Source organism: Bombina bombina, chromosome 2, assembly GCF_027579735.1.
Source record: "Bombina bombina isolate aBomBom1 chromosome 2, aBomBom1.pri, whole genome shotgun sequence".
Lineage (NCBI taxonomy): Eukaryota > Metazoa > Chordata > Amphibia > Anura > Bombinatoridae > Bombina > Bombina bombina.
Window position 1 is genome coordinate 1,286,257,302 of NC_069500.1, and position 13,364 is coordinate 1,286,270,665.

The following is a 13,364-nucleotide window of genomic DNA, read 5'->3' on the forward strand; positions in this document are numbered from 1 at the left end:
TAACCAGGAGATTATCGTACCTTCTCTGTGTCCAAAACCAGTTTCAAAGAAGGAACGTTTGTTGCACAATTTGGATGTTGTTCGCGCTCTAAAATTCTATTTAGATGCTACAAAGGATTTTAGACAAACATCTTCCTTGTTTGTTGTTTATTCAGGTAAAAGGAGAGGTCAAAAAGCAACTTCTACCTCTCTCTCTTTTTGGATTAAAAGCATCATCAGATTGGCTTACGAGACTGCCGGACGGCAGCCTCCCGAAAGAATCACAGCTCATTCCACTAGGGCTGTGGCTTCCACATGGGCCTTCAAGAACGAGGCTTCTGTTGATCAGATATGTAGGGCAGCGACTTGGTCTTCACTGCACACTTTTACCAAATTTTACAAGTTTGATACTTTTGCTTCTTCTGAGGCTATTTTTGGGAGAAAGGTTTTGCAAGCCGTGGTGCCTTCCATTTAGGTGACCTGATTTGCTCCCTCCCTTCATCCGTGTCCTAAAGCTTTGGTATTGGTTCCCATTAGTAAGGATGACGCCGTGGACCGGACACACCTATGTTGGAGAAAACAGAATTTATGTTTACCTGATAAATTTCTTTCTCCAACGGTGTGTCCGGTCCACGGCCCGCCCTGGTTTTTTTAATCAGGTCTGATATTTTATTTTCTTTAACTACAGTCACCACGGTACCATATGGTTTCTCCTATGCAAATATTCCTCCTTAACGTCGGTCGAATGACTGGGGTAGGCGGAGCCTAGGAGGGATCATGTGACCAGCTTTGCTGGGCTCTTTGCCATTTCCTGTTGGGGAAGAGAATATCCCACAAGTAAGGATGACGCCGTGGACCGGACACACCGTTGGAGAAAGAAATTTATCAGGTAAACATAAATTCTGTTTTTAGCTTTAGTGTAGAGATCAGCCTCCCACCTGACACATTCCACCCCCTGATCCCTCCCTGACCCCCCTCAAACAGCTCTCTTCCCTCCCCCTCCTCACAATTGTCACCACCATCTTAAGTACTGGCAGAAAGTACCCATTTTGCCAAAATAAATGTGTTTAGTTTTCTTTTCCTTTTTTTTTGCTAAATTTATTTCTGTAGTGTAGCTGCCCCCCCCCTCAACACCCTACCCCCCTCCCCAAAAATTAATTTCCCTCTCCCTCCCTCAATCACCTTTAATGTAGCTTGCGCACCCCCCCGTGCACTTCTGATGTCTAGTGCGTGCTGCAGGAACAGGAAGTCCCTGCAGCGATGGGCCGCCCACCCATCTCCCTGTTACTGCTCCAACCCACCAACGAACGGCACCATCGCTGGCTGATACAGGGTACGTCGCTGGTCCTTAAAGGGACATAAAACCCAATTTTTTGTTTCTTTCATGATTTGGATAGAACATAACATTTTAAACAACTTTCTAATTTACTACTTTTATCAAATTTTCCTTTGTGGAAAAGCAGAAATGTAAGCTCAAGAGTGTGCACATGTCTGCAACACTATATAGCAGCAGTTTCTTTCATGTAATTAGCAAGAGTCCATGAGCTAGTGACGTATGGGATATACATTCCTACCAGGAGGGGCAAAGTTTCCCAAACCTCAAAATGCCTATAAATACACCCCTCACCACACCCACAATTCAGTTTTTACAAACTTTGCCTCCCATGGAGGTGGTGAAGTAAGTTTGTGCTAGATTCTACGTTGATATGCGCTTCGCAGCAGGCTGGAGCCCGGTTTTCATCTCAGAGTGCAGTGAATGTCAGAGGGATGTGAAGAGAGTATTGCCTATTTGAATACAATGGTCTTCCTCTAGGGGATCTATTTCATAGGTTCTCTGTTATCGGTCGTAGAGATTTCTTCTCCTACCTCCCTTTTCAGATCGACGATATACTCTTATATACCATTACCTCTACTGATTCTCGTTTCAGTACTGGTTTGGCTATCTACTATATGTAGATGAGTGTCCTGGGGTAAGTAAGTCTTATTTTTTGTGACACTCTAAGCTATGGTTGGGCACTTTATATGTAAAGTTCTAAATATATGTGTTTAAACATTTATTTGCCATGATTCAGGATAATCAATATTCCTTCATTCAGACTGTCAGTTTCATTATTTGGGATAATGCATATGAATAAATATTTTTTTCTTACCTTGAAAATTTTCGAATTGACTATTTTTCCCTGCGGGCTGTTAGGCTCACGGGGGCAGAAAATGCTTCATTTTATTGCGTCATTTTTGGCGCAAAATTTTGTCATTTCCGGCGTCGTAGTTGACGCTGGAAGTTGTTTTGTAGTTACGTCATTTTTTTGACACTTGTTATACATTAGCAGGGGCACTAGATGGCAGCACTATTTCCTGTTGTGCTTCAGGCATGTGCACGCTACCTACCTAGGTATCTCTTCAACAAAGAATAACATGAGAATGAAAAAAATTGATAATAGAATTAAATTGGAAACTTTTTAAAAATAGTGTCCTCTATCTGAATCATGAAATAATTTTTTTGGTTTTAATGTCCCTTTAAGGGCATAAAGACCAACGTCGTACAGGGTACAACTTGGTCGTTAAGGGGTTAAGTATGCAGCATTAAGACAAATTTGAAAGGCTACACATGGTTTTCTCTATATACCTTTGTCAAGTTTACTGTTTTTGCTTTTTGGAAGCTATTTTTGTCAGGAAAGTTTTTCAGGTCGCAGTGATTGGTAATAGGAACTGTTATTTTGTCCCACCCTTTCCTTGTCGAAGAACTTCAGAGCTTGGGTATTTAAATCCCAATCTTCGAGGCTTCTGGACTCTCACCATCATATGAATGAAAACACAATTTGTGCTTACCTGATAAGCACTAGCAGAAGAGTTATCACATTTTCACTTTGCAGCAGAGTTCCTCATCAAATTGTCTGCAGCATGTGGCTATAATGAGTAGAAATCATGTTGCTTTCTTAGGCCAGAGATTTACCTTTATCAGGAAGGCTTTTTAGTTCCATAGCTAAATCTATCTCTGTTAACTCCTCCTATTTGTTTCTCTTCTTCTAAACTTGAATTAATAAATACATAATAATTAGTCTTCTTTACTTACCATACAAGACTGCAACAATTTCCACAGAATATTAAAATTAAAGATAGATTGTAGAAAGTTCTATAGACTATAAAGTGCAAAAGTGGTTAAACTCAACAATTGTTTTTTTTTATCTAGGATTAAGAGGACACTAAAGATTCATTTTTATTTACTTATTTTTTTACTTATCTTGGAATTAGTTTGCAAACCCATTTTAAATTTATAATGTACATTCTTTTTTGTGGGTGTCTTAGATGACACTGTGAGCAGTACAGACAATCACAAATTGAATTGCCTTTTCCATTTAATGTGTCTCTGCTTCGGTGGAGGTGATATGATGCCACTAAAGCACTTTGTGATGTCTCTAGCTACTTCGACTTGGTATAGATTAAAACTTTAATAGAATACTGCTAAAAGTGTAAAGTAATTGATTTACTGGGAAGGCAAAGCAAGGTATTACATTTCTAAAGTAGCAAATAATTATTTGATCCAAAGTAATCTGATGGACAAAACTTTGTTGTCATCCTCATTGTCATCATCATTTATTATTGAAGGAGCATTAAACTCGAAAGTTAATTCACCATGAATTTAATAAGGAGAATTAATCAATATTGCACTATAACGTTATCGTTTAGTTTGCTTGCTGACGCTGTAAACTGTGTCTTATTCTCCCTAGAGAGGTTGGAGCCATACTTGAGTATGCTGCCAATTGCATGACTAAGCTTCATATAGTACTCAGTGGTTGCTTTGGATAGTGCAAAACATTTCATTGGCCACAATATGTGTATGTAGCAGTATTTAGAAGCATATTTAGGTTACAGAAATTGCTTTCCAGCCTCTCTGGAGCATGTGAAAATCACAATTTTACATGACAGGCCAGCTTTAAATCATGAATGTGTATTACAAAGTTTTGGTTTTATTAATGCATTTATGAGGAATGTTGTCTCTCTTTTATATTTTTTTATAAACACTAATACACTGTCACCAATGATCTTTTTTCCCCTTAGATCTTCCTCAGAACTGTGATTCAAACATTCCACTTGTAGCTCAGGAATTAATGAAAAAAATGATACGTCAATTTGCTTTTGAGTATGTTTCAAAAAATCTGACGGTGCATCAAGATGATGAAAATAGGGTTGAACCAGTTCCTAATTGTAATGGCATACAGCTGAACCAAACACAGTGCTTACTTCAGGAAGAACAGGAGTGTCCATTAGATCTTACTGTAACTCGCATTCAAGAACATAATTTTTCATCAGGTAAGATGTGTTCTGTTGTCACTACAACAATGCTATTCTCTTCGTTTTCTACATTTCTCAAAGTATAATATATTCATAGGTAAGAAAGGAAATTAAGGGACTACTTTGGTCTCTTAGACACAGGGAATTCTGCACTTTTTTTTTTTTTTTTTAAATAAATAAATCCAACCACCATTTATTAATGTTTAATAGATACAAATCTTCACAGCAGTTTGTCCTCATCATCCACAATATGACCTCAGCTCCTGCTGAACTTAGGTGTCTTCCCCTCACTAAATTCAATGATATTTTTAACTTTTTACAGCCACTATTAAAATCTGCTCTACTTTAATCTTCCTCACAGCACACACACACTGTAAGCAGCCACAGCTTTCACTGCACTTCAAGTCTCACTATCTCAGATGTTAAAAGCAGCTCCACTTAATCCACCTTCCTTACAAGACAAGCGGTATATACAGTCACAGCTCCCAATGCACTTCAGGCCTCACTGCCTTAAGTTATGTATCGTCTCACAACTAAAGGCTGTGACACACTGCAAGCGATGTGGCACGAGGCGCAGCAGCTGCTTTGCATCGCTTCTGAAGTTAAAATATTTCAACTCTGAGCGCTCCGCTACACAACCTGATGCAGCGGAGCATGCAAAGATGAAAAAGCAGGACACACTCAGCGAACACAGCCGCATCATCACGCTGCGTGTCACAGCCTTAAAGCGATACTAAACCCAAATTTCTTTTTAATGACAAGTTCACGGATCATATAATTACTATTGGGAATATCACTACTGCCCAGCAGGAGGCGGCAAAGAGCACCACAGCAAAGCTGTTAAATATCACCTCCTTTCCCTCCCAACCCAGTCATTCTCTTTGCCTACGTTAGAGCAAGGAAGTCAAGAGTTTATTATTTTTTAAGTAGTACAAGATTGTGCTGCTTTGTTCTGGGTTGTAGCCGTAGTCCATATCAGTCTCTTCAGTAGAGCAGTGGTGGCTTTAGCGCAATGGGAACTTGTGGGACATAATTATCACTGCGCCTCCCATATATTTATGCTTCCCTAATCCTAAAAGCCTGAGTAAGATTACTCAGTCTTTATCTCTTTTTCCACAGGTCCATGTGAGGGAGAGGACCTCTCAACCCTAGTGAGCTGCCTTGCTACCTGGCAGATTTATGAGATAAGTGCTGACTTTATTTTTTCTGGGACTAGTAAAGAAAAAAGGACTCAGAAAAAGTTTGGGCACTTCATTCATTTGGAAAAAATATGGCATTTATATATTTTCCTGGTATGATACAGTAATGCTAATGTACTTAAGGGGATTATATAGGGCAGCATTTGCAGGCACTGTGGACTTGTGGAGAATAGGCTCAATGTTGGTGATACTCTGTTAATTATTTATTAGGGATCTTCGCATAAAATGTTGACTGATACGTTAATTTTGACACGCCCACGATGGGCGGGGCTTGTGTGGTGGTAGAATGATTTGTTGCGCACATATTTTCTCTCAATTACGATAATATGAATGAGAGAAATCTGGATACTTGCCGTTTTTTTAGTTAAAACGCATTAAAGATAGTTTAACAGTGTTTACAACAGCTCTGTTTTGGTTCCGGTTTCAATACACATCATCTCCGGGAATCCATTAAGGTTGACAACTCAGCAGAGCTATAGCTGAGGTGTAGAAGCTGTTTAAAGTGTGTTAAATCTTTATTTTGCAGTAAAAAAATAAAGCAATTAGGTTTTTTCAGTTAAAAAATAAAACGGTTAAGTTTTTGCAGTTCAACAAAAATAAAGCAGTTACTTTTTAAAATTTAAAGAAACAGTAACTTTTTTTATGTATAAAATTTTAGTAAAATTTTATGTTTTTATTTTATTTCTGTTAAGATCAAGACTCTGTTATAGATTACAGATATCTTTTTTGTTTAAATGATTATATAGTCCGCCAGTCCTTTCTGTTCCTCATGTGTTGAGAGAACACAATATTTTAGCCTTTTAAGCCAATATTGTTTAGGAGTTTTTTTGACAATGTTCAAAATATTCCATTCAGGTTATTAAGCTGGGAGCTAACATTTCAGGCTTTGCCATATTGGCTCGTAGAGCTTTATGGTTAAAATCTTGATCTGCGGGTGTGTCATCTAAATCTAAACTTTTGGCGATTCCTTACAAGGGAAAGACCTTGTTTGGGCCTGGTTTGATGGAGATAATTTCTGATATTACGGGAGGTAAGGGACATTTCCTTCCTCAGGATGAGAGAAATAAACAAGAAGGGACGTCAGAGTAATTTTCGTTCCTTTTGAAATTTCAAGGGAAATCCTTCCACTCCCTCCTCCAAGCAGGAACAGTCCAAGCCTTCCTGGAGACCCAATCAGTCTTGGAACAAGGGAAAGCAATCCAATAAGACTGCTTTTGAGTCAAAGGGGGCTGCCCCTGATCCTGGACCGGATCTTGTGGGGGGCAGGTTTTCCTCCTTCGCTCAGGCTTTGGTTCGAGATGTTCAAGATGCCTGGGCGGTGGACATTGTGCCCCTGGGATACAAACTAGAGTTCAGGACCTTTCATCTCAGGGGCAGGTTTCTGCTTTCAAGATTATCTGTAGCCCAGACAAAAAGAGAGGCGTTCTTATACTGTGTACGGGACCTCTCCGACCTGGGAGTGATTGTTCCTGTTCCAATGCAGGAACGAGGTCTGAAATTCTATTCCAATTTGTTTGTGGTCCCCAAGAAGGATTGAACCTTCAGATAAATTTTAGATCTCAAAAGCCTAAACAAGTTTCTCAGTGCCGTCCTTCAAGATGGAAACTTCGTTCCATTCTTCCTTTGGTACAGGAGTGTCAATTTATGACCACAGTGGATTTAAAGGATCCATACTTGCATGTTCCCATCCACAGGGACCATCACAAGTTTCTAAGGTTCGCTTTTCTAGACAAACACTTCGAGTTCGTGGCTCTTCCATTTGGCCTTGCCACAGCTCCCCAATTTTCTCAAAGTTTCTGGGATCCCTGCTGGTGGTGCTCCTTTGTGGGGCATTGCAGTGGCACCTTATCTGGAAGAAATTCGGGTTCAGACGCCTTCCTTTCAACAAGCAAGATCACACACAGAAATGTTATCTTTCTTGCATTCTTACGGATGGAAGGTGAATTTGGAAAAGAGTTCCTTAGTTCCTACTACAAAGGTAGTTTTCTTGGGAACCATAATAGACTCATCAATTCTTGCCTAGCACTTCAGTCTTCTTCTCGGCCATCAGCGGCTCAGTGCATGGAGGTAATTGGGCTGAAGGTAGTGGCAATGGACATCATCCCGTTCGCCCGTTTCCACCTCAGACCTCGGCGGTTAAGCATGCCCAGGCAGTGGAACGGAGACTATGCGGATCTGTCTCTGCGAATACAGCTGCAGCAGTAGACGAGGGATTCTCTACTTTGGTGGTTGTCTCAGGATCATCTCTCCCAGGGAACCTGCTTTCGCAGACCTTCCTGGGTGATTGTCACAACAGATGCCAGACTTCTGGATGGGGAGCAGTCTGGGGCTCTCTAAAGGCTCAGGGAACATGGACTAGGTCGGAGTCTGTTCTACCCATAAACATTCTGGAATTGAGAGCAATCTTCAATGCTCTCCTGGCCTGGCCTCAGCTTCGACCCGGTTCATCAGGTTCCAGTCGGACAATACAATCTCAGTGGTTTACATCAACCGTCAGTTAGGAACTCAGAGTTCCTTGGCCATGACAGAGGTAGCCAAGATCATTCAGTGGGTGGAGACCCAAAATTGCGGTTTGACGGCGATCCACATAGCAGGAGAGGACACCTGGGAGGTTGGCTTCCTAAGCAGGCAGACCTTTCACCCGGGGGAGTGGTAACTTCATCCGGAAGTGCTTTCCAGTCTGATTCTCAAATGGGGTCAGTCGGACTTGAATCTCATGGCATCTCAGCAGAATGCCAAGCTTCCGAGGTACAGGTCGAGGTCAAGAGACCCCCAGGCTATACTGATAGATGCTCTGGCGGTACCTTGGAATTTCAGTCTTGCATAACTATTTCCTCCGTTTGCTCTTCTACCTAGAGTCATTGCTCGAATCAAGCAGGAGAGGGCGTCGGTGATCCTCATTGCACTGGCGTGGTCTCGCAGGATTTGGTATGCAGACCTGGTGGACATGTCATCTCTTCCACCTTGGAGGCTTCCTTTGAGGAAGGACCTTCTACATCAAGGACCCTTCTTTCATCCAAATCTAGTTTCTCTGAAGCTGACTGCTTGGAGATTGAACACTTAATTTTATCCAAGCATGGAATTTTGGAATCTGTCATTGAGACCATGATTCAGGCTCGTAAACCTGTGACTAGTAAGATCTACCACAAGATATAGTGTAAATATCTATATTGGTGTGAATCCAAGGGCTACTCTTAGAGTAGAGTTAGGATTCCTAGAATTCTGTCCTTTCTCCAAGAAAGTTTGGAGAAGGGATTATCGGCAAGTTCCCTAAAGGGTCCAATATATACCTTTTCTAATTTGTTACATAAATGTCTGACGGACGTACCAGACGTGCAATCGTTTTGTCAGGCTTTGGTCAGGATCAGGCCTGTGTTCAAACCAGTTACTCCTCCCTGGAGTCTTAATTTGGTTTTAAGGTTCTTCAAGGGGCTCCGTTTGAGCCTATGCATTCCTTAGATATTAAGTTATTATCTTGGAAAGTTTGGTTTCTTGTATTTCATTTGCTCGTAGAGTTCAGATCTATCGGCATTACAGTATGAGTCTCCTTACCTTATTTTTTATATCGTATAAGGTAGTTTTAGCTTCTAAATTAGGGTTTCTCCCTAAAGTATTTTAAGACTGGCACATTAATCAGGAGATTGTTGTTCCTTCCTTGTGTTCTAATCCTTCTCAGAAGGGACGGCTTCTGCACATTCTAGAGGTGGTTTGTGCATTAAAGTTCTATTTACAGGTGACTAAGGATTTTCGTCAGTCTTCTACTCTATTTGTGGTTTTCTCTGGGAAACGTAAGGGTCAGAAAGCTACGGCTACTTCTCTTTCTTTATGGCTGAAGAGTATCATTTGCTTTGCCTATGAGACTGCTGGACAGCAGCCTCCTGAGAGAGTTATGGCTCATTCTACGAGGGCTGTTTCCTCTTCCTGGGTGTTCAAAAATGAAGCTTCTGTGAAACAAATTTGCAAGGCTGCAACTTGGTTCTCTCTTCACACTGTTTCAATATTCTATAAAATTGACACACTTGCCTTGGCTGAAGACGCTTTTGGGAGAAAGGGCTTCAAGCAGTGGTGCATTTTGTTTAGGTTCTCTGTCTTGTCTCTCCCTTATCATCTGTGTACTCTAGCTTGGGTATTGATTCCCAATAGTAATTAGATGATCCGTGGACTCATCGTGTCATTAGAAAGAAAAAATTTTTTATGCTTACCTGATAAATTTCTTTCTTTCTTGACTCAATGATTCCACGGCCCGCCCTGTTCTTAAGACAGGTTATTGGTATATTATAAACTTCAGACACCTCTGCACCTTGTTGCTTCCTTTCTCTCCTTTACTTTTGTCGAATGACTGGGATGGGAGGGAAGGGAAGGGAAGTGATATTTAACAGCTTTGCTGTGGTGCTCTTTGCCGCCTCCTGCAGGGCAGGAGTGATATTCCCAATAGTAATTATATGATCCGTGGACTCATCCTATGGTTATTACTGTGCCTTCTGTCCATTACAGGAGAATGCTATTTCACCCAGTGTGAAAAATTACATCAAAGCTGCCGTTTCTGAGGTGCTGGTTGCTCTACCACCTTCAAGTAAATGTAAAAGGTCAGTTCAGATTTTATCTTTTACTAGTACTATGTCTCCTGAAGTCAGGGACACTGTTCTATCTTCAGAAGGTGAGTTTTCCTCTGGTAATGAAGAGTCTTTCTCGGATGTTGAACTTGATACTTTTTTTTGTTTAAAATGTAACATATTCATCTCCTTTTGTAAGAGCTTTTACTTTCTTTAGGGGTTAAAATTTCTAGGGTTCCTGAAGATAAGCCTTGTGTTTGTTGAAATTCAGTTTGTAAGGCTGTTAATGCCCTGAGGTTTTTTTCCTATTCCTGATGCCGTCTCTGACATGGTTTATAGGAAATGGTCTATGCCAGGATATTAATTTAATCTTTTATATTCTTTACCTGCTGCGAATGATAAATTGTGGGAAACTGTTCCTAATGTTTATGGGGCTTTTTCCCCCCCCCTGACTAATATTTTCCTTTTGGAAGGTAGTTCTTCCTTTATAGGTTTTTAGATATTTTTTTTTAGGTTATATTCCGTCTTTAGGAGGGCTTATATGCATGCAAGTTATATTTACAGTAATTTATTTTGCTGATATGGCTTGTTCTCCTGGTTATATAGTCTTTCTGGACAGATATCTTATGATTCTGCCAGTAAGATTTTTTTTAAAACTACTTTGTTGATAAATATACAACACTTTCTTTTGTGATTTTTTTTTTTTTTTTTTTTGTCATCATTTATTTTTAATATAGTATTTGGCAGGAAGAGCTTTGGTTTTTCTGTTTACTCCAACTTGTTCCTGTTACTTTGGTTTATTTATCTGGGTCTTGTGTCCAGTTTTTCATTGGCTGCTTCTTTTGCATCCAGACCTTCTATTTAGATCCATTTTTTTCTATCAGTTGGTGAGTGCCCCAGTCATTGGGAGTAAAAAGGTGCCGTTTTGTGAGAAATAAAAAGATTATTTATTCTGTGTCCTACTGTTGTTAGCGCAAGCTATGGAGGATTCTGATATGCTTGAGGGTAATCCCTATTCTTAATAGTAATACCTGTCTATATTGTGAGGAGGCCTTGGTGTGCCCACCCTCTCAACTATGTTCCATATGCATCAACAAGGTTTTTATGTCTAAGAAGGTTAACCCCTTTAGTACTACTGAGCCGTCCACCTCTGAGGACTTACAGTCCGTGAGGTGCATACCCATCAGTCATCTCCATTGTCACATGCACCTTCCCGTAGCACGCATGATCCTTCATCTGGAGGGAGCCTTTTGCCATCAGACTTAACCGCGCAGTTAAAATCTGCTGTGTCTGAGGCTCTTAGTGCTTTACCCCGCCCTGCCAAGCACAAACAAAAGGTTAAACATAGCTCTCCGGTATAGGGGACATCCAGTGATTTATTAGATTTGTCTGCCTTTCAAGTATCCCAGAATGGGTCACACTCAATCTTCAGAGGGTGAAATTTCTGGATCGGAGTCTGCTACCTCTAGGCCTCCGGCTGCAGAGGAGCCAGCCTTTAGATTTAAAATTGAAAACTTACGTTTTTTTCTAAAGGAGGTTCTGTCGACATTAGAGGTTCCAGAGACCAAGTTACCTGATGAACCTTTGTTAGGTCTGAAATCGCCGGGTTACCACTTAATAATCTTCTTAATAATAATAAGTATGTTACTTAGCACTAGAATTGAGTATTTCACATTCAAGACCTTGGAGAGCAAGAATCAGACATTCACACACAATGGAATCTAAGTCTGCTCTAGTTTATTCTTAGCAGGGCTGGATTATATACAGTATTACAAATCACATACATGTAACGACACAGAGGGTCTTCATACACGCCCCCTATTACGAATGAAGTAATACAACTTAACAAACTGAAGTCCTTTGTATAAGACTGGAGACATTCATCCTTGAACAACAAGATTGTTACATTAGTAACAAGATAAGGATTTTACTCCCTTGTAAAGCAGATACAGAATACAGGAAAAAAACAGTTCATAATTAGTTCATCATGGCTTCTTAGATACAAGATGGCAACACTATCGTTATATGTTCCAGCATTCCACCCTTTTATTCTAATAGAATAACATACCATAAAAATTATATAATATTTAAAACAGATAACGGCTATAGAAAAGGCACAGACAATTAGTAAATCTCTTAATACCAATGTAAGCTTAATACTATGTGAGAATACTGTATAGAAATCCATACACTTATTGCTATAATATCTAATAGGCCAATAGAGCACAATTTGTCACTGCATAATAGTACAGTCTCTCCATTACTCTCCATCTACCTCCCAGAATTCCCAAACTACTGATCTATCTGCTCCAAGACCCAGCCAAACCCCATCTACCCCTAAACAACACTGCATTTTTATTTCTCAACCTGCATAGTTGGCACCCCCCAATATTTCTGACAGTTTCTTGCTATGTACACAGCGAAGCATAACATGGGAACAGCATAAGCATCTCTGGGTGGCCGCTTATCACTTTAAGAATAGTCTTTGTCCTCTTAGACCTCCACCTCCCTCAGACACTCTGCTTCAATACCATAGTCCATTGCAGTAGGGGTGCCTTGCACATAAGTGTCCATATGCAGGTACATAATGGAAGTATGATGGTTTGTTCATGGGGTAGACAAGGGAAATAAGTGGATCCCACAGCAACAGATACTTGAAGTCAGAAGGAGTCTAAGAAGGAAACCAAACAGCACAAGATGAGCACGCACTCTGATGCAATCACAATTATACACAACATAACTTTTCTCTTTTCTAAGCATCACAATTTCCTTTAATACATTTGACCCCTAAATTAGACAGCGTGTAGGAGGACAGGGTAGCACAGCTAACTTTTCTTGTACCTGTAAAAATAGAGAACATTGTTAAGAACGAGTGGGATAGAATTTGATCTAACTTTTCCCCTTCGTCTGCCTTTAAAAAATTATTCCCGGACTCTCAGCTGGAGTTGTGTGGTCACGTCCTTAGTGGATGGCGCTATCTCCATGTTAGCTAAGCGTACTACTATCCCTCTTGAGGATAGCTTTTTAATTCAGGGAGCCGATGGATAAGAAGATGGAAACTTTTCTTAGGAAAATGTTTCAGCATATAGGGTATTTCAACCGGCAGTGGCTGTTGCCTCTGTTTCTGGAGTTGCGGCTTACTATTGCGACTCCTTAGCGGATTTTTTCAAGGTGGAGGGTCCCCTTGATGTAATCCAGGAAAGAATTAAAGCTTTGAGAGTTGCTAATTTATTTTATCTGTTATTCAAACATGCAGATTATTCACCTGAATGCTAAAATCTCTGGTTTCTCAGTACAGACCCGTCGGGCGCTCTGGCTGAAGTCCTGGTCTGCGGACATG

The 13,364-nt window shown here is 40.4% G+C and overlaps 1 protein-coding gene across 2 annotated transcripts in view; it reads left to right on the top strand.

Moving 5' to 3' along the window:
- The window catches only part of LCORL (ligand dependent nuclear receptor corepressor like), a 675,371-nt gene that overhangs the window by 322,612 nt on the left and 339,395 nt on the right, over positions 1–13,364 (top strand). For both annotated transcript variants that reach the window (XM_053704102.1, XM_053704103.1), the window contains exon 5: positions 4,039–4,290. In XM_053704102.1, the coding sequence (XP_053560077.1) occupies positions 4,039–4,290 (252 nt within the window). The remainder of the gene's footprint in view (positions 1–4,038; positions 4,291–13,364) is intronic.